The sequence below is a fragment of the Nerophis ophidion genome, linkage group LG23 (genome assembly GCF_033978795.1).
Source record: "Nerophis ophidion isolate RoL-2023_Sa linkage group LG23, RoL_Noph_v1.0, whole genome shotgun sequence".
NCBI lineage: Eukaryota > Metazoa > Chordata > Actinopteri > Syngnathiformes > Syngnathidae > Nerophis > Nerophis ophidion.
The window spans coordinates 31,008,686-31,031,602 of NC_084633.1; the positions used below are offsets into that span (position 1 = coordinate 31,008,686).

Consider the following 22,917-nt stretch of genomic DNA (forward strand, 5'->3'; position numbering starts at 1 on the left):
TGTGTGTGTGTGTGTGTGTGTGTGTGTGTGTGTGTGTGTGTGTGTGTGTGTGTGTGTGTGTCAGAAAGCAAGGAGAGAGCACCCACAATGTTCTGAGACGGAGAAATCCCGAAGGGTAGAGTCCGGGGCATGAGGCAGCACTCGCAAGAACACGTGCGTGCTCAATGACACCGTGATAAACCCGCACATGCGCACAAACAACACAACTATCCCCTGCTGTCGTCACATATTGAGACGCCTGAGCTGTCCCCTGATCTCGGTTACTCCATCTGCCCTCACCGCTTTCTCGTCTTTCTAATCCACACACCCACATGCGTGCATGCAAATATTTGCACAAATACCGTATCCTACCTATAGCAGTTCTCACACGGTCATTACTGCTGGCACAACAAAAAGTATGTATGCCGAAGCATACCATTGCAAACCTGTCTGATCACAGAGCAAAACGCTCGCACGCAAATAGCGCGCACACCCTCGATCCACTGAGACCTCCGCCAAAGTCCAATTACCTCCCGGTGGTAGAAGCTACTTTTGCAAAGTGCTTCATTAAACGCGCTACACAGCAGCGGTGTCCATGGTAATAGGTGGCTGCCCTCCTATATACATGCATTGCATTGGCAGCATGTATTTTCATATAAATAACTAGCAATGCACGGTTGGAGATAAGCACGACGTAACCTGAGTCATCTTCATGCAGTTTACTGTACAGACTAACCCCATGCTCAAAGATAGGGAAAGATATGAGTGTTTTTCACCTTTGAACTGATACGGTACCACCTGGGAATCCATATCAGCACTCAACAGGTAGCTATTTCTGGTATGTTTATGTGTAAAAAACAAAACAAAAAGAGCCAACAATGATTACTTTGGGGATAAAATATGAACCGAAACCTTATATTTTTGAGCCCGAACACAAAGAGGATGAGCAATAGTCCTTTTTGTGCACTCAACAAGTACCAATTTCCGGTACGTTTATGTGTAAAATATTTTTTTTTTAAAAAGAACCAACAACGATTACTTTGGAAAAAATTATGAACCAGAACCCAATATTTTTCAGCCTGAATAAAAAGATGCAAAATAATCCTCTTTGTGTACACAACAGGTACCAATTTCTGGTATGTTTATGTGTAAAAAAAAAAAAAAAAAAAAGAGCCAACAATGACTACTTTGGGAAAAATTATGATCCAGAACCCAATAATTTTGAGACCGAACACAAAGAGCATAAGCAATAGTCCTCTTTGTGTACTCAACAGATACCAATTTCCGGTATTTTTATGTGTAAAAAAAATTAAAAAAAAAGAGCTAACAACAATTACTTTGGGAAAAAAATATGAATCGGAACCTTATGTTTTTGAGCCCGAACACAAAGAGGATGAGCAATAGTCCTCTTTGTGTACACAATAGGTACCAATTTCCAGTATGTTTATGTGTAAAAAAAAAAAAAAAGAGCCAACAACAATTACTTTGGGAAAAAATTATGAACCAGGACCTTATATTTGTTAGGCCGAACACAAAGAGGATGAGGAATAATCCTCTTTGTGTACACAACAGGTACCAATTTCCGGTATGTTTATGTGTAAAAAAAAAAAAAAAAAAAGAAAGAAAAAAAAAAGAACCAACAATGATTACTGTGAAAAATAAACATGAACCACAACCCAATATTTTTGAGCCTGAACACAAGGAGGATGAGCAATAGTCTTCTTTGTGTACTCAACATGTACGAATTTTGGATATGTTTATGTGTTGAAAAAACCAAAAAAAACAAAAGCCAACACCGATTACTTTGGGAAAAAATTATGAACCCGACCTTATATTTTAGAGCCTGAACACAAAGAGGATGAGCAATAGTCCTCTTTGTGTACTCAACATGTATGAATTTCCGGTATGTTTATGTGAAAAAAATAAATAAATAAAAATAAAAAGAGCCAATAACGATAACTTTGAGAAAAAAATATGAACCACAACCCAATATTTTTGAGCCTGAACACAAAGAGGATGAGCAGTAGTCTTCTTTGTGTACTCAACATGTACGAATTTTGGGTATGTTTATGTGTTAACAAAAAAAAAAAAAAAGCCAACAGCGATTACTTTGGGAAAAAATTATGAACCGGATCCTTATATTTTAGAGCCTGAACACCAAGAGGATGAGCAATAGTCCTCCTTGTGTATTCAACATGTATGTATTTCCGGTATGTTTATGTGTAAAAAAAAAAAAAAAAAAAAAAAAAAAAAGGGCCAACGACTACTTTGGGAAAAAAGTATGATCCAGAACCCAATATTTTTGAGCCTGAATACAAAGAGGATGAGCAATAAGTTTTAGGAGCAATACATTTTAGAAGCCGAGTGCTAAACGAATGTAGCTTCATCCTAACCACAAAAACAAACACTTACCATAAAACTTTTACTCTAGCTGGGATGCAGACCAACAGGACACTCACATAATCCCGTTTGGATGTTGATTTATTTGCAACCCAGTTTAAAAAAATATATTTCTGGCCATCTGGCGGGATGTGAAAGTAGACTGGCCTGTCGGTCCATGGCCACATTTGTCTACTACCATGAGATGAGATGAGACATGGATGAATTAGAACATAGACTTTACTTTTAGCAAGTTTGAGAGGAAGCAGAAGCAGAAAGAGCCATCAATCTGTCAATCCTTTCCATGTCCGGGCCAGGTAAGCTTCTGGCATACTTGGTCAACAGCCATACAGGTCACACTGAGGGTGGCCGTATAAACAACTTTAACACTGTTACAAATATGCGCCACACTGTGAACCCACACCAAACAAGAATGACAAATATTTCGGGAGAAGATACGCACCGTAACCCAACATAAACACAACATAACAAATACCCAGAACCCTTTGCAGCACAATATACACCAAAAAAATGCCATGTTGGCATTTTTTCCATAACCTAAGTTCATTTATTTTGGAAAACCTTGTTACGTTGTTTAATTGCATCCAGCGGGGCATCACAACAAAATTAGGCATTATAATGTGTTAATTCTGTATATATCGGTATCTGTTGATATCGGAATCGGTAATTAAAAGTTGGACAATATCGGAATATCGGCAAAAAAGCCATTATCGGACATCTAAACATTTAAATGGAGTATTGTTAGCTGTTTCTGGATGTTTTTCAGAGGGTATAATGGCCGCAATAGAGGACCCTCCACCTGTTGACTTAATTGTTAGCTATTTATTCACGATTTTCATTGTAAACAAAAAGCCAAGCATGTGTGTTCGTGTCTTACATAGGGATTGTGAATGTTAAACAGCAAATGTATTTCAAATATTTGACCTCATAAGGTGGTCAGAGTGCAGAAGCGTTACTCCAGTGACGTACAATCTGAGGAAATTGCCGAAGATATTAAAAGCGGAATATTCAAAATGGCATTCCAAAAAAAAAGAAAAGAAAGATACAACAAATGAACCCCACATGAACAAGCACATGGACACTTGGCAACAGAGGCAAGGAAAAAGTCCAATGTAGGAAGAAACCTCAGACAGAACCTAGGCTTTGTGGGGTCTTGACCAGTTGGGTAGAGAGAGAGAAACACAATATAGGCGAATGCACATACGAGGGCTTAGATCAGACCGGGGCAAATTAAGGCCCGGGGGCCACATGTGGCCCGTTAAGCTTTTCAATCTGGCCCGCCGGACATTCCCAATTTTTTTTTTTTGCACCTTTAAGATGGCAACTGTAGCTGCCATTATGATGTGCAGTGATGTTTTCTAATGACCGTAAGTCTTCAACTGTACAAAGTATTTCAATGGTTGGAATCTGCGCTTATGGATGATATGCCAAATACTATGGTCATCTAACTAGTTACTATGGTAATCTAATTAGTTACTACGGTCATCGAATTAGTTACTATGGTAATCTGCGTCACAGCAGCTCAGACGAGCCACCAAGCAGTGTGGGTGGGAAGTGTTTCCACAGACCCGGTAGGAGATTTTCACAACAAAGTTCTAAAGCTCAGTGATATACCAGATATATCAGATTGTTGGTGGGGTTTTTTTGTACCCTTCGCGTTCATATTTCACTGATTGTTGCATTTTTGTTGCGTTTCACTTGATTGTAAAATATGTTGATCGAAAGGGGGTGTGACGTTCATATTTTGTCAATATTCAGTGTTTTATCCTTCATAGAAAAATGTAAAATTCCATTAAGTTTTTTAAAGTGGTCTGTCGTAACATTTTTAGCATTCAATCGGACATTATTGTGAGGTTTTGTATTAGTGTTCCTAAAAACATTTTTTTTTCTCTAAATGTGGCCCTCGAGTCAAAATAATTTCCCAGGCCTGGCTTAGATATTGCTTGTGGTGTCCACCGGGGCCCGTACTCGTTCCAAAAGTATTCAATATACAAAGCAACATCATTTGTACAAGCACAAAAGACCTACAGTTAATACTATTTGCAGATGACCGCTCAGGAAAAAACACATCAGGTACACACAACATAAAGCGTCAGGCAATAGTTCAATATTGAATACTCATTCCTGACCCAATAGTCACTTTATACTTAGTGTTGCCATACCTGAGTTACTGTGTGCAGACATGGGACAACACCTGCCAAAGTACACTTGATTCACTCACAGAATTGCAAACAAGATCAGTCAGAATGATACGGAAGGCGGGATATAGAGAACATACAAATTCCATGTTTATCAATCCTCAATTATTAAAATAAAATGAAGGCGTACATTTTCGAACCACAAACATCTTGTACAAAGCAAATAATGGGCAGCTCAGAAATGTGCAACAGTACCACAGGAGAAGGAACAAACAGTTTTACGAAAAAAAAAACTGAACCATTTAAAAGCTTTTCGTGTATCTGTATGTGGGATTAAACTATGGAATGGATTAAGTAAAGGACTCAATGTACTAACATGAGCCAGTTGAAGAAACAAGACAAGCAGATGGTGTGTACAAAGTATACAAATTAACCGTTGAAGTAGTGTGTGATATTGCTATTAAATACTCACTGTGGGCCAGGTCTAGAATTAATTTGGCTCTGCTATCCTTCTCCTTCTGAACATTGCTATTATTTATTTCTCGCTACCCTCTGTCCCTCTATCCTCACACACTGTTTAACTAGCTTTTTACTTCATTTAGATTGTGTCCAATGCCATTTTTTGGGGGTCCATAAAAACTGCAGCTGCACATTTAATCAGTGATTCCCAACCACTGTGCTGTGCCATATTAGTGCGCTTTAGTTGGCCAATAAATGATCCAATTTTATTTAATAAGTCTGAAAATGTGTGTTGGTGGTATGCCGGTGAGATATTTTCCATGTAAAATATGTGCCTTGACTCAAAAAAGATTGGGAAAACTATCTAGTCTTGATAACTAGCCAGTGGCGGGCCATACGTTTCCCACCTAGGCCGTCAGTGATGTCAGACTTCAATAATTACCTCTCAAATTACCATTATTTATGTAACCAAATAACCATTGCTGGAGAAAAACTATACAGAAACACATTTACTGGGCATTAGGGCTGGGCGATATATCGATATACACGATACATCGCGGGTTTGTCTGTGTGATATAGAAATTGACTACCGTATATCGTGATATTAGAGTATACGTTCTCACGCAGTTGCTTTTAGCTGCGGGAATTACATTACAGGCTTTCTCGCTCTTTCCTATCTCTCTTTCTCACGGACAAGCAAGCGCACCTTCTTACATACGTAACATACTGTCACGCGATACGTCACATATGTATACGCCCTCGCGGAACTGAGAGTTAGCGGCATGGGTAACGTTAACTGTGATGCTAGCAGAGCCCTACAAGTGATAATACGAGAGAAAGAAGGTGTGAATGAAGGAAGAAGTATATCCCAAGAAAAACAGCAGGGGGTCCATCGTCTGGCAGTGGTTTGGCTTCAAGTGGGAATATGTCGAACAGACAACCGTAATTTGTCAAGTGTGGGCCAAAAGCGTTGCTACCAAAAGTAATATTAGTGCTAATATGTAGCATCATTTTAAACATCACCTGCTAGAGAATGAAGAGTGCTTACTCCACATGTCAACATCTCCATTCGGTACCACACGCCCATACCATCAAAATGCCGAGGCAAACATTTCCAGATCAACACTGTAGGAAAAAAATAGTCAACACCAGAATTTAATAACGTCCGTAGTAGGGCTGGGCGATATATCGATATATACGATATATCGCAGGTTTGTCTCTGTGCGATATAGAAAATGACTATTTCGTAATATTCGATTATATGTTCTCACACCGTTGCTTTAAGCTGCGTGCATTACATTACTGGCGTGTCTCACCCCTTCTCGTCTGTCCTTCTCACAGAGACGTAAAACAAGCCCGCCTTTTTACATACGTCACAAACTGTCGCGCATGTAGTGTCACACGATCTCGCCATGCTAACGTTAGCTGAGGCAGGTCTGGTTGCTTTTAGCTGCGTGCATCACACAACAGGCGTTTCTCAGTCCTCCTCGTCTGTCATTCTCACAGATACGGAAAACAAGCCCGCCTTCTTACATACGTCACATACTCTCGCGAGTCTAGCGTCATAGCTCTCGCCGATCAGAGAGAGAGAAATGGTGCAAAACTTATCACAAATGGAGGAAGAACAATAAATGCCCAACATAAAGAGCAGGGGATCCATCATCTGGCGGTGGTTTGGCTTCAAGTGGGAAGATATTCAGCAGACAACAGCAATATGCTGTTCAATGTATATACATGATGATTAACCTGTGTGATGACTGTATTATGCTGATAGTGTATATTTGTACCATGAATTGATTAACGTGATTAAACAAGTTGAAAAACTTATTCGGATGTTACTATTTAGTGGTAAATTGTACGGAATATGTACTGTACTGTGCAATCTACTAATAAAAGAATCAATCAATCAATGCGAAGTATGCAGCAGAAGTTTTACTACAAAAAGGTAGCAATACTATTAATTTGTTCTTTCATTTAGAAAGTCACCCGTGAGAGAATGAAGAGTATTTATTTAAAACAGTTTTGGTCAATTGACTTAGTTGTGATTTCCCTCTCAGCATGAAAGTTTAAAAGCAGCATATATGATTGCAGTATGAAGAAGAATGTTTTAATGTAGACACATAGAATCATCATACTGCTGTGATTATATGCATCAAGTGTTCATTTAAGGCCAAGGCAAAATATCGTAATATATATCGTACATCGCAATACAACATAAAAATATCGCGATATTAATAAAAGCCAATATCGCCCAGCCCTAGTCCGTAGTAACCTACCACATAGCGATGGACGAATACTATTTGATTTTCTACTATGCAGCTAATTTTTATTCGACACTTAAAATGTCTCTGACAATCTTACACTTTCTGTTTTGAAATGACATGAACATTTGTGCCACTGCTTAATAACTGTTTAATAAATACAGTTTTGGTCAGTTGACTTAGTTGTGATTTCCCTCTCTGCATGAAAGTTTAAAATGAGCATATATTTATGAAGTATGAACAAGAATGTTTTAATGTAGACACATAGAATCATCATACTGCTTTGATTATACGTATCAAGTGTTCATTCAAGGCCAAGGCAAAATATAGAGATATTAAAAAAGGCCATATCGCCCAGCTCTACTGGGCATTGAACCAACTCAAAAGTGTACAAAACAGGTTGTTTTCTGGCGCATTTAAAAATCAATAAACTTGCATCAGCAATTAAAACATATCTTATGTGGTAATGTCAAAATACAAATTTCAAAAGAACTTATTGAACGTGAAAAAATAAAGAAATAAAATATTTGAACTCACAATTTGTTGCACCCATTCGACGCCGCATAAGCCATTGGTACTCCTCATAGGCGGTTGATTCGAGTGGAAATGGTGAGCATTTCCCCATTTCATCGCCGGAACAGCTGTGCTAGCTTACGGGGTTGGCTGACATCGTCTCACAAGACGTAGTTTCTCTTTGAATATCCTTCTTGAAAATGGCCTCGCAAATATATATCTGCCACCTAATCGACGTTTTGTTGTCCTTCTTTGTGGGTCAACACTTCCGGCTAAATCGCAACTTTTAATTGGATACTTACTTTGGATAAGTGAGTATCCAATCACAATCTCGTTAATGTCAACAACTTGTGATCTGATAGGCTATCGCAACTGTCTATCAACTGTATGTTTTCTCAAATTCATCCGCTAACGGACTGATATGCATCTGTATCCAATCACAAGACGCATAAATGTCACGTTCAAGGCCTTACTGAGAACAACTCGTGATCTGAGTGGCTATCGCAATTACCTAGGGACGGCGTGGCGCAGTGGGAGAGTGGCCGTGCGCAACCCGAGCGTCCCTGGTTCAAATCCCACCTAGTACCAACCTCGTCACGTCCGTTGTGTCCTGAGCAAGACACTTCACCCTTGCTCCTGATGGGTGCTGGTTGGTGCCTTGCATGGCAGCTCCCTCCATCAGTGTGTGAATGTGTGTGTGAATGGGTAAATGTGGAAGTAGTGTCAAAGCGCTTTGAGTATCTTGAAGGTAGAAAAGCGCTATACAAGTACAACCCATTTATCATTTATTTATTTATTTACCTATCAACTGTATGTGCCCGTTCACTTACAGTGAACGGGCGCCCGCATCGCTGATTCTCAAGGCCCCGGGCTGATTTCGTACAGCATGGCAACATAAGCTAGCTGAATTCTGATTGAATAAAAACTCTGATATTTGTACGTGCTATGGTAATGTAATCAAGCTCGCGTTGTTAGCAATAATGCTAACTCTAGGTTAGTGCATATGCCTCACAATACAAAAGGTCCTGAGTTCAATCCCGGGCTCGGGATCTTTCTGTGTAGAGTTTGCATGTCCTCCCCGCGACCCCGAAAGGGACAAGCGGTAGTAAATGGATGGATGGCAGTTTACATGTGTCTGTGTTAGTATTAAATTACAATGGCAATTTTTTATTTAATTTTTTTCACAGGGACGGCGTGGCGCGGTTGAGTGGCAGTGTCAGCAACCTGAGGGTTCCTGGTTTAATCCCCACCCTCTACCAACTTCGTCACGTCCGTGTCCTTGAGCAAGACATTTCACCCTTGCTCCTGATGGGTCGTGGTTAGGTCTTTGCATGGCAGCTCCCGCCATGAGTGTGTGAATGTGTGTGTGAATCGGTGAATGTGAAAATAGTGTCAAAGCGCTTTTAGGTACCTTGGAGGTAGAATAGAGCTGTACAAGTATGACCCATTATTGTTTCAGTGTCACAAATCCCGCGGTAATCTCACCAAAACGTCATCATGGAGCTATAGAGTCTGTTTCGCTGATTGGAGAGCTACCTAGTGTGTCCATTGCGATGACTTCTGTTTTGTTTGATCAGCCGTTTTACTGCCGTGTTACAGACACAGTTTTGAAGCAATTAATGTATGTAAATAAACATTTACATAATCTTTCTGTCTACATAACTAATTTTGCATTTATATATATGCGGCCTTTAGTCCGGTGCGAATAATATATATATTTTTCTTTCCTTATAATTTAATGAGAGTGGCTAATATACAGGTGCGCTCTAAAGACCGGAAAATACGGTATCTATAATTCATCAATGTGACCGAATCCCTTCTTTAACTCTAATATACTGGATAATAAAGTGGAATGCTTCTTGTTTTGTTTTTGTGCTCTCGACTGTTCTGGATGCCTTTGAACTCAGGCACTCAATTTGTGAAATGAGGCATTGAAGGCAGAGGAAGTGTGTGTGTGTGTGTGTGTGTGTGTGTGTGTGTGTGTGTGTGTGTGTGTGTGTGTGGGCGAACATGTGCAAGAGGACAGACAGCGAACGCTCAGCTGGCCTTTAACTTTACCTGTCCTAAATACACTCTCATTTTATCCATGCCACATATATATACAAACCCCGTTTCCATATGAGTTGGGAAATTGTGTTAGATGTAAATATAAACGGAATACAATGATTTGCAAATCATTTTCAACCCATATTCAGTTGAATATGCTACAAAGACAACATATTTAGTGCCCAAGGCATGAGTAACTTACACATTTGTGAAGGCACCATTAATGCTGAAAAGTACATACAGGTTTTGGAACAACATACTGTATGCTGCCATCTAAGCGCCGTGTTTTTCATGGACGCCCCTGCTTATTTCAGCAAGACAATGCCTACCGACATTCAGCATGTGTTGCAAAAGCGTGGTTTCGTAAAAAAAGAGTGCGGGTACTTTCCTGGCCCGCATGCAGTCCAGGACTGTCTCCCATCGAAAATGTGTGGCACATTATGAAGCGTAAAATACGACAGTGGAGACCCCGGACTGTTGAACGACTGAAGCTCTACATAAAACAAGAACGGGAAATAATTCCACTTTCAAAGCTTCAACAATTAGTTTCCTCAGTTCCCAAACGTTTATTGAGTGTTGTTAAAAGAAAATGTGATGTAACACAGTGGTGAACATGCCCTTTCCCAACTACTTTGGCACGTGTGACAGACATGAAATTATAAGTTAATTATTATTTCCCCAAAAAAGTTTATGAGTTTGAACATCAAATATCTTGTCTTTCTAGCCATCCATCCATCCATCCATCCTCTTCCGCTTATCCGAGGTCGGATCGCGGGGGCAGCAGCCTAAGCAGAGAAGCCCAGACTTCCCTCTCCCCAACAACTTCGTCTAGCTCTTCCCGGGGGATCCCGAGGCGTTCCCAAGCCAGCCGGGAGACATAGTCTTCCCAATGTGTCCTGGATCTTCCCCCGCAGCTTCCTACCGGTTGGACGTGCCCTAAACACCTCCCATCCTGACCAGATGCCCGAACCACCTCATCTGGCTCCTGTCGATGTGGAGGAGCAGCGGCTTTACTTTGAGTTCCTCCCGGATGACAGAGCTTTTCACCCTATCACTAAGGGAGAGCCCCGCCACACGGCGGAGGCAACTCATTTTAGCCGCTTGTACCCGTGATCTTATCCTTTCGGTCATGACCCAAAGCTCATGACCATAAGTGAGGATGGGAACGTAGATCGACCGGTAAATTGAGAGCTTTGCCTTCCGGCTCAGCTCCTTCTTCACCACAACGGATCGGTACAACATCCACATTACTGAAGACGCCGCAACGATTTGCCTGTCGATCTCACGATCCACTCTTCCCCCACTAGTGAACAAGACTCTTAGGTACTTGAACTCCTCCACTTGGGGTAGGGTCTCCTCCCCAACCCGGAGATGGCACTCTACCCTTTTCCGGGAGAGAACCATGGACTCGGACTTGGAGGTGCTGATTCACATTCCAGTCGCTTCACACTCGGCCGCGAACCGATCCAGTGAGAGCTGATGATCCAGGCCAGATGAAACCATCAGGACCACATCATCTGCAAAAAGCAGAGACCTAATCCTGCGGCCACCAAACCAGAACCCCTAAACGCCTTGACTGCGCCTAAAAAATGATGTCCATAAAAGTTATGAACAGAATTGGTGACAAAGGGCCGCCTTGGCGGAGTCCAACTCTCACTGGAAACGTGTCCGACTTACTGGCGGACCAAGCTCTGACACTGATAGTACAGGGAGCGAACCGCCACAATTAGGCAATCCGATACCCCATACTCTCTGAGCACTCCCCACAGGACTTCCTGAGGGACATGGTCGAATTCCTTCCCCAAGTCCACAAAGCACATGTAAACTGGTTGGGAAAACTCCCATGCACCCTCAAGAACCCTGCCGAGAGTATAGAGCTGGTCCACAGTTCCACGACCAGCACGAAAACCACACTTTTCCTCCTGAATCCGAGGTTCGACTATCCGGCGTAGCCTCCTCTCCAGTACACCTGAATAAACCTTACCGGGAAGGCTGAGGAGTGTGATCCCACGATAATTGGAACACACCCTCTGGCCCCCCTTCTTAAAGAGAGGGACCACCACCCTGGTTTGTCATTCCAGAGGTACCACCCCCAATGTCCATGCGATGCTGCAGAGTCTTGTCAACCAAGACAGCCCCACAGCATTCAGAGCCTTAAGGAACTCTGGGCAGATCTCATCCACCCCTGGGGCCTTGCCACCGAGGAGCATTTTAACTACCTCAGCAACCTTAGCCCCAGTAATAAGAGAGCCCACCACAGATTCCCCAGGCACTGTTTCCTCATAGGAAGACGTGTTGGTGGGATTGAGGAGGTCTTCGAAGTATTTCTTCCACCTATCCACAACATCCGCAGTTGAGGTCCGCAGAACACCATCCGCACCATACATGGTGTTGACAGTGCACTGCTTCCCCTTCCTGAGGCGGCGGATGGTGGTCCAGAATCGCTTCAAAGCCGTCCGGAAGTCGTTTTCCATAGCTTCCCTGAACTCCTCCCATATCTGAGTTTTTGCCTCCGCGACCGCTGAAGCTGCACACCGCTTGGCCTGTCGGTACCTGTCCACTGCCTCCGGAGTCCTATGAGCCAAAAGAACCCGATAGGACTCCTTCAGCTTGACGGCATCCCTCACCGCTGGTGTCCACCAACGGGTTCTAGGATTACCGCCTCGACAGGCACCAACTACCTTGCGCCCGCAGCTCCAATCAGCCTCTTCGACAATAGAGGTGCGGAACATGGTCCACTCGGACTCAATGTCTCGCACCTCCCTCGTGACATGTTCAAAGGGAATTGAAACTCTCTCTGACAGGAGACTCTGCCAGACATTCCCAGCAGACCCTCACAATGCATTTGGGCCTGCCAGGTCTGTCCGGCATCCTCCCCCACCATCGCAGCCAACTCACCACCATGCGGTGATCGGTAGAAAGCTCCGCCCCTCTCTTCACCCGAGTGTCCAAAACATGAGGCCGCAAATTTCGATGACACAACTACAGAGTGGATCATGGAACTACTGTCTAAGGTGTCCTGGTGCCAAGTGCACATATGGACACCCTTATGTTTGAACATGGTGATTGATATGGACAATCTGACGAGCACAAAAGTCCAATAGCAAAAGACCACTCGGGTTCAGATCCGGGCGGCCATTCTTCCCAATCACGCCTCTCCAGGTTTCACTGTCGTTGCCAACATGAGCGTTGAAGTCCCCCAGTAGGACAAAGAAATCACCCAAGGGAGTGCTCTCCAGTACTCCCTCGAGTTTACCCAAAAAGGGTGGGTACTCTGAACTGCTGTTTGGTGCGTAAGCACAAACAACAGTCAGGACCCGTCTCCCCACCCGAAGGCGGAGGGAGGCTACCCTTTCGTCCACTTGATTGAACTCCAATGTGCAGGCTTTGAGGCGGGGGGTGGCAACAAGAATTGCCACCCCAGCCCGTCGCCTCTCACTGCCGGCCATGCCAGAGTGCAAGAGGGTCCATCCCCTTTCAAGAGAAGTGGTTCCAGAGCCCTTGCTGTGCATCGAAGTGAGTCCGACTACATCCAGACGGAATTTCTCTACTTCGCGCACTAGCTCAGGCTCCTTCCCCCCCAGTGAGGTGACGGTCCACGTCCCAAGAGCTAGCTTATGTAGCCGAGAATCGGACCGCCAAGTGCCCTGCCTTCGGCTGCCGCCCAACTCACATCGCACCCGACCTCTGTGGCCCCTGCTATTGGTGGTGAGCCCATTGGAGGGGGGATCCACGTCGCCTCTTCGGGCTGTGCCCGACCGGGCCCTATGGGAACAGGCCCGGCCACCAGGCGCTCGCCATCATGCCCCATCTCCGGGCCTGGCTCCAAAGGGGGGGCCCCGGTGACCCGCATCCGGGCGAGGGAAATCTGGGTCCTTTATTTTTACTTTTCATAGAGGTCTTCGAGCTGCTCTTTGTCTGATCCCTCACCTAGGACCAGTTTGCCTTGAGAGACCCTACCAGGGAGCTTAAATCCCCCGGAAAACATAGCTTCTAGGATCATTGGGACACGCAGAACTCCTCTACCACGATAAGATGGCAGCTCAGAGAGGAGGTTGTCTTTGTAGTGCATTCATTTGAATATGGGTTGAAAAGGATTTGCAAATCATTGTATTCCGTTTATATTTACATCCAACACAATTTCCCAACTCATATGAAAACGGGGTTTGTATTAACATGAAAGTAAAGTTCATCATTGGTCGCCTGTGGTGATGACATCCCAGGTCATGTGCCCATTGGACACTTTGGCAAGGTCGTTGGTGGCAGTCGTGTAGAAGAGTTGGTTTTACGTTGCAAAGACGCACTCACCCTTTCTCATCTTTCTCTGACGAGTTGCTATTCTTCTTCTTGGACGCTGGCTCCATTCAGCCTCAGTCCCATCCAGCAGCCAATCACAGGACAATGAGGCCGACCTTGCCAGCCCGTTCAGGATTGGCCCGCGGATCCCTCAATAGGCAGCCACCGGGGAATGGTTGAAGCCGTGGGCTTGTAGGAGCATGGTGGGCCCAACAGCAGCTGAAGCCAAAGCAGGATGGGAAAAGGAGAGATGCGAGGATTTTAAATGGGAGATATCCTACAAGGTTGCATTAATGTGGTCAGTGCAGTGTGTTCATTTGACCACGTCTGGGAAGAAATGATTTGTTAGAGTGCCGCAGAGGTTCTGTCTGCACTACAGACAACCATTAACTGGCGAACACGGTATAATACGTGGCGAAGCATAATGATGCTTTCAACTCGACGGGCAGATTTGAAACTCCTCATCAGTCTTAAAATGACCCCCGCCCCGCCAACACACACATACTTGGTCCAAGTCTCCCCAATTCAGTCCCAGTCATTTTGCGCTACACAATGTTTTTGGTCTACTAATAGTTTTTAAGTGATTAACACCTCTGGTTTGTTATTAACGTGTAATTAACACGCTATTAATCATAACAAGACCTGCCCACCCCCTTTTGTCTATTTTTTATAGTTGTTAAGTTAACGTTTTATGTTAATAACATTTAATAAACGCGTTATTAATCATAACCAGATCCCAACTATGTCAAAATGTTTCCAAACTTGTTTCATTTGTTGGTGCTGCAAACAGTTTAGGTGTAACTATTATAGTTTTTAAGTTATTAACATTTTATGGTTTTATGTTATTAATACGTAATTAACATGTAATGTCAAAATATCCCCAAACTTGTTCTATTGTCTGTGCTGCAAACACTTTTGGTCTAACTATTACAGTTTTTACCAATCAATCAATATTTATGTATTAAGCTCTAAATCACAAGTTTCAAAGTTTTTAAGTTAACATGTTAAGGTTGTATGCTATTAACATGTAAAAACCATGCTGTTAATCATAACTAGATCCCCAGACTATTCCCAAACTTGTTCCATTTGTTGGTGTGGCAAACACTTTTGGTGTAATTACTATAGTTCAAGTTATTAACATTTTATGATTTTATGTTTTTAACATGCAATTAACATGTTATTAATCATAACTAGAGCACCAAACTATGTCAAAATCCACCCTAACTTGTTATATTTGTTTGTGCTGCAACCACTTTTGGTCTATCTATGATATAGTTTTTAAGTTAACATTTTCTGGTTTTATGTAATTAACATAAACATCATAACTAGAGCCCCAAACTATGTCAAAGTCTACCCTAACTTGTTGTAATTGTTTGTGCTGCAACCACTTTTGGTCTAACTATTATATAGTTTTTAAGTTGACATTTTAAGGTTTTACGTTATTAACATGTAATGAACATGTTATTAATCAAAACTAGATCCACTACGTTAAAATCTTTCCAAACGTGTTCCATTTGTTTGTGCTGCAAACGCCTTTGGTCTAAGTATTACAGTTTAAGTTAGTAGCATTTTATGGTTTTATGTGATGAATGTGTAACAAATGTTTTATTAATCATAACTTAATCCCCAATTACGTCCAAATCTTCCCAAACTAATTCCATTTGTTCGTGCTACAACCACTTTTGGTCTAACTGTTATAGTTTTTAGGTTATTAACATTTTAGGTTATTTTTAGGTTATTAACATGTTAATAATCATAACTAAAGCCCCAACTATGTCACAATCTTCACAAACATGCTCCAATTGTTGGTGCTGCAAACACTTTTGGTCTAACGATTAAAGTTTTTAAGTTATTAACATTTTATGGTTTTATTTACATGTAATTAACATGTTATTAATCAAAACTAGATCCAACTATGTCAGAATCTTTCCAAACTTGTTCCATATGTTGGCACTGCAAACACTTTTGGTCTAACTATTACAGTTTAAGTTAACATTTCATGGTTTTATGTTATTAATCATAACTAGATCCCAACTATGTCAAACACTTTCCAGTCTTGTTCCATTTGTTTGTACTGCGAACACTTTTGGTCTAACTATTATAGTTTGGAAGTTATTAAAATTGTATGGTGTTACGTTATCAACATGTAACGAACGCGCTATTAATCATAACTAGATCCCCAACCATCAAAAACTCCCCAAACTTGTTCTATTTGTTGGTGCTGCAAAGACTTTTGGTCTAACTGTTATAATTTGTAAGTTTTTAACATTTTATGGTTATCGACATGTAACAAACGCGCTATTAATCATAACTAGATCCCCAACTATGTCAAAATCTCCCCAAATGTTTTCTATGTATTTTTTCAGCAAACACTTTGTCTAACTATTACAGTTCTTAAGTTACGAACGTGTTGTGGTTTAATGTTATTAATGTGTAATTAAAATGTTATTAATCATAACTAGATCCCCAACTATGTCAACATCTTCCCAAACTTGTTCCATCTGTTGGTGTTGAAAACACTTTTGGTCTAACTACTACAGCCGAAGTTATTAATGTTTTATGCTTTTATGTTAACATGTTATTAATCATACCTAGGAACGGGACATATTCTACACACATGTTGAGTTGTTAGGGTTAAGCATTATTAATACATTGATTTGGTGTTGTCATACAAACAATATTGTGTCAAAAACAGGCAGTTTCTGTCATTAGCAAATGTGCTTCCCACAAGTCAGATTCTTCAATCAAACGACAGTCTTTCGTGTCGTCGCAACACGAAAATAACACTGTTTTTTTGGGGGGGGGGGTCACACACGCCAAAGACGGACTTACAAGGCTGCACAATTGGTACTGAAATGTCCACCTGGGACTTGCATTGACATTTCGCATCAAGCTCTTTTATTGAGATTCTAATGTCAACAACTCCCGGAAAGGTTTTCTTGCTTGCTCTAAAGCAGTGGTCCTCCAACAATATTCACCTCAGAGAACACTTGGCTCTCCAAGTACGACCATAATGACCAACATTACAACACAGTAGCATAGTTCGCCTAAGTATTCATTGAAAACAAGGCAGAGGTTCTATTACTATATTTTTCAGATTATAAGTCGCAGTTTTTTTCATAGTTTGGCTGGGGGTGCGACATATACTCCGGAGCGAATTATGTGTGAAATTATTAACACATAACCGTAAAATATCAAATAATATTATTTATCTTATTTGCGGAAGAGACGAAGAAAGTGTCAGCAAGCGTCACACACACTTCAGCAATCGTCACATACACGTCAACCAATTAGAATTCGGCGGGGGAAGAGTCATGGCAGAAGTGCATTGTGGGTCATGGAATGCTAGCTGCTGTATGCTACTGTCGTAGCTATTAAAATGGATCATTTCATCGTTGGCGGTAATTTATAAAAACTGAGAAGGGCTGATCAAAAATTGGACCGAAAAGGAAATCATGTACTGCAGATTACAAACTGGATGTAGTGAAATATGCAGCAGAAAACGACAAGAGGAACCGGCGCATACCTTTGGAGTTGGCAGAGTTGTTCAGAAGATTTAATCCGATTTAGCGATTAGGAGTGACAGATTGTTTGGTAAACGTATAGCATGTTCTATATGTTCTAGTTATTTGAATGACTCTTACCATAATATGTTACGTTAACATACCAGCCACGTTCTCCGAAGGTTATTTATGCGTCATATAATGTACACTTATTCAGCCTGTTGTTCACTATTCTTTATTTATTTTAAATTGCCTTTCAAATGTGTATTGTTGGTGTTTGATTTTATCAAATAAATTTCCCCCAAAAATGCGACTTATACTTCAGTGACGTATATGTTTTTTTTCCTTCTTTATTATGCATTTATAATTTTATAATCCGATTTATAATCCGAAAAATACGGTGCTCAAGTATATTTAAAAATGTTAGCCACTGTAACATTACACATAGTTCGAACAGTAACACTGTGTTTGAATGTAGGAACATAAAACACTGTACTTGAATAATGAATCACATATTTGGCATACCACGAGATAGAGTTCGTACCACAGTTTGAAAATCACTGCTCTGAACGAAGGCAGACGTCTCCTTTCCCCTGTGTTGGCTTATTTTTCTCAACTGTTCTTGGAGAGCCTGTCCCCTTGCTATTATCCAAATCAAAAACATGAAAATAATAAACTAGAGTCTCCACACAGTTAACAAGATTTTCTTTATGAGAAGCTTGCTTATCCTGATGGAACATTTGCTTCTGGATAGACGATGGACACGTGGGAGAAGTGGATGGTCGTATGCCTGGGGATTCTTTTCTTTTCTTTGAGGATATTGAATTTATCTACCTATTCAAAACTAAGATAACCTGTCATCTGCTGATTGGATTGAGCGTTGCCTTAGTGTATCGACAATTTCGGAAGACATGCGCAGCCGTTCAAGCACCTAGATCCTGCCGGTCATGATTGGGCAGGGCTGTAGGCACTCAAGACTGTGGTGATTTCTGAACTAAATCGCAAACTGGATAACATCTCAAAGAAGCTTTCTGCTCTGCAAGGCGAAATTATGATCAATTTGAGGGGCCAGGAATGAACAATTACAGTAGACAGGCATTGGAAATATGAACACACCCTAACCCAAACATCCTAATCTAATGTTTGGCACCCAATTCGGGTAAGGTAATGCTGGAAATATTCCTCCATGAGTTTTTTGCATTTTTCCCCCTTCCTTGACGGACACCTGTTGATTGTGATTTTTGTTTGCGCTAATATCCCGCTCGTCTTCATAGCAACCTGAAGTGTTATCACGATGATATTCGGCGGAATGAGGCGCCAAGACAGTGACGCCAGACGAAGCGGCGTCTCAGGCTCATGGACACAGGCGCATCCACGTACACTACACAAACACGCACACACCCACATGCCTTTACCTCCCAGTGCGGCACGCAGGTACGAAGCGGCCTGCCCTGTAACAACCCGCACCCATTGCAAGTCTTGAGTTGTATTTCCTAATGCAGTGTTTTTCAACCTTTTTTGAACCAAGGCACATTTTTTTTCATTGGAAAAATCCCCAGGCACACCACTAGCAGAAAACATAAAAAAATTAAACTCGGCAGCCGATATTGACAGTAAAAAGTAACTCTCGCACTTGTTGGATATAAATTCAAACCATAACCAAGCAAGCATCACTATAGCTCTTGTCTCAAAGTATGTGTACTGTCACAACCTGTCACATCACGCCCTGACTTATTTAGATTTTTTTTGCTGTTTTCCTGTGTGTAGCGTCTCCTATTTTGGTGTTGATTGTCATGTCATGTACGGATGTACTTTGTGGACGCCGTCTGCTGCTCCACACGCTTTAAGTCTTTGCTGTCGTCCAGCATTCTGTTTTTGTTTACTTTGCAGCCAGTTCAGTTTTAGTTTCGTTCTGCATAGCCTTCCCTAAGCTTCAATGCCTTTTCTTAGCGCCACTCGCCTTTTGTTTATTTTTGGGTTTAAGCATTAGATAGCTTTTTACCTTCACCCTGCCTCCTGCTGTCATCTGCATATTGTGATCACGACAAACCATGTTCCCGACATCCACAAAGCAATTAGCTACCTGCTGCCACCTAACGGTATGGAAGAGTATTAAAGTTGCAGTTAAAGTACCAATGATAGTCACACACAAACACATGAGGTGTGGCAAAATTATTCTCTGCATTTGACCCATCACCTTTGATCACCCCCTGGGAGGTGAGGGGAGCAGTGAGCAGCAGCGGTGGCCACGCCCGGGATTATTTTTTTGGTGATTTAACCCCCAATTCCAACCCTTGATTTTGAGCGCCAAGCAGGGAGGTAATGGGTCCCATTTTTTTAGTCTTTGGTATGACTCGGCCGGGGTTTGAACTCCCAACCTACCGATCTCAGGGCAGACACTCTAACCACTAGGCCACTGAGTAGGTCATTATTATTATTATTATTATTATTATTATTATTAATTATTACACGGTTACTCTGCCGAGCTCTAGGCAGCACGCACACGGCACAATATTTGCGGATTATACTTACTGGTTTGCAAAAAATATTTTTACCCAAATTAGGTGAAATTACATCATCTCCCATGGCCCACCACACAATATCTCACGGCACACTAGTATGCCGCGGCACAGTGGTTAAAAAACACTGTCCTAACGTGTGCTCATAAGTCCTTATGTTTGTCGAATTTTTTCCTAGTCCCACACTGTGCCTCAAGTTTGGGAGTGGCTTTTTTTTTTTATCGCCCTCCTCCAGTTTTTCTTTTTCCCGTCTTTTACAGGGCAGACACCCACCAGCTTCCTGTCCTGTACCCCCTGTCATATTGTATTTCTGTCTCTTAGAGAGGCTGACTGTAAACAAATCTCGTACTTTTTAAGTGCAAAGAAAAATAAAGCATCTTATATATCTTCCTGATGGGGGCACCAGGGCATCCACAATACAGGTGCCATTATTATGTAGGGTGTGACCTGAGGGGACCTGGTTACAGAACTGCGGTACTGTTTACGTCTGGCATTATCATGTTTCCCATGAGATGCTGACACTGTCAATTGAAAGTCAGATACGTTGTCTATGTAAAGAAGAAAACACTGATATGAAATGTTTGACTAACTAATCGGATTATAGTGAGACAAAAAAAAAATGTAATTCAGACGTATGCTATATTTGTTTCAGACATTCTTAGCAAGTGACGGTAGGGAAATCACAGGGTTGTATTTCACTTCTCACACACACGGACAATGAAACGGGTGGCAGCTACACTGGCCATGCTCATGTAAGTGCAATGAAAAAAAAGAATAACTCTAACATTTATTCCACAAAAAATAGGTTATTCGGATTAAACATTTTTTGTGGGGGCCCAGAATTTGGTGCTGAGCCCCTGTGTACCAGGAGTAAATACATGTACAATGCAAGAAAAACTGCTTTCCAGTGGAATAGGTTGCCTTAAAGGAGTCAAATGACTCAAATTCTGCTTTTCAAAATAATGTATATACAGTATATCTATATATATATATCATATATATATTTATATACAGTGGGGCATAAGCCATCGATTGAGCAAGTTCTCCCACTTAAAAAGATGACAGAGGTCTGTAATTTTCATCATAGGTACACTTCAACTGTGAGAGACAGAATGTGAAAAAAAAATCCGGGAATTCACATTGTAGGAATTTTAAAGAATTTATTTGTAAATTATGGTGGAAAATAAGTATTTGGTCAACCATTCAAAGCTCTCACTGATGGAAGGAGGTTTTAGCTCAAAATCTCACGATACATGGCCCATTCATTCTTTCCTTAACACAGATCATTCGTCCTGTCCCCTTAGCAGAAAAACATCCCCAAAGCATGATGTTTCCACCCCCCATGCTTCACAGTAGGTGTGGTGTTCTTGGGATGCAACTCAGTATTCTTCTTCCTCCAAACACGACGAGTTGAGTTTATACCAAAAAGTTCTATTTTGGTTTCATCTGACCACATGACATTCTCCCAATCCACTGCTGTATCATCCATGTATCCATTTTTGTGCAATTTTTAAAATTCCTACAATGTGAATTCCTGGGTTTTTTTTTTCACATTCTGTCTCTCACAGTTGAAGTGTACTTATGATGAAAATTACAGACCTCTGTCATCATTTTAAGTGGGAGAACTTGCACAATCGGTGGCTGACTAAATACTTTTTTGCCCTACTGTATATATTATATAAAGTATATTGACGCCTGTTCAATAAATGACGCGAGAAAGTACCATTAAGCAAGCAACATCCAAACTTTGATGTTTCATTGAGAATAAAGAACGTTACCACAGCACTCAAAAATCTGTCAAAAGGTTTTAGTTCGACTTTGGTAAGCTACAAAGCCGCACCGCTTGATGGATTGTCGGAGCATTATTGCTACTGTAGTCAGACGTGCTGTGCTTTAACATACAGTATTATTATGGTGTGTGTATAAGGACCCCAAAATGGCATCTATTAGGGGACATTTTATCTGGCGTTTTGTTTCACAATATTATGCAAAACCAACTTTTCTTACCTAGTGATACCTGCTGATGTGTGTTTGGATGGGCCATTATTGTGGGCAGGCTTAATTACGCGCCTCTACTTCAACTGCGTCTTCTCCCCGCCATCTTTGTTGTAGTTTTTGGCGCATCCATAGCGAGTCTACTGACAGATATAAGTTAGAATTGTACACTACTTCGTATTAGAAATGGCAACCGTGGAGGATGAATGGCATGTATAGCGAAAAAGTGTATTAACTATGGCGCGATTAGATTGGAAGACACTCTTGGTACACATATACCATATATGGATAAACCGCCGACGGTTTTCCCAATTTGTACCGTCACCATTTCTGCACATTTCAAACAGCTGGTTCGCAGAAGTAGGATATAATGCGGGAGTGTCTTATAAATATCTCTGCAAAATACCCTCACGGTTTAATTTAAATTTTTTGGGACTTATGCAAATCCTAAATACCCATCAGCAGGTACCATTAGGTTAGAAAAATTGGTTTTGCATAAAAAGGTAATTTTGAAAATACCCTAGACTCTAAAAGATTTAACAGGAATGTTAATAAATAAAAGATGCAAAGCAAACAAGTCGCTTTTTTGATCAAATGCGTATAAATCTAGTGTGCAGTTTTGAAAAGTAATGCACAGACACTGGCATTAGCACAACATGAGGTGTCCGTGCAGGCGCCTAAAATAGGCATTCCAGGGTTGCCATGGCAATGACAGAGACACGCTTCTCAAGAAAAAGGCATTAGAATGGCTGAAGATTCCCATCCTGTAATTCCTGTATGTTTACTATTTATTTCTGAGAGAACGTTG

The 22,917-nt window shown here is 41.5% G+C and overlaps 1 protein-coding gene across 2 annotated transcripts in view; it reads right to left on the minus strand.

Annotated features, from left to right (window-relative positions):
* Positions 1–22,917, minus strand: part of LOC133541057 (thyroid hormone receptor alpha) — a 172,076-nt gene that overhangs the window by 96,459 nt on the left and 52,700 nt on the right. For both annotated transcript variants that reach the window (XM_061884132.1, XM_061884133.1), the window contains one exon: positions 14,105–14,311. In XM_061884132.1, the coding sequence (XP_061740116.1) occupies positions 14,105–14,160 (56 nt within the window). In that variant the 5' untranslated portion in view covers positions 14,161–14,311. The remainder of the gene's footprint in view (positions 1–14,104; positions 14,312–22,917) is intronic.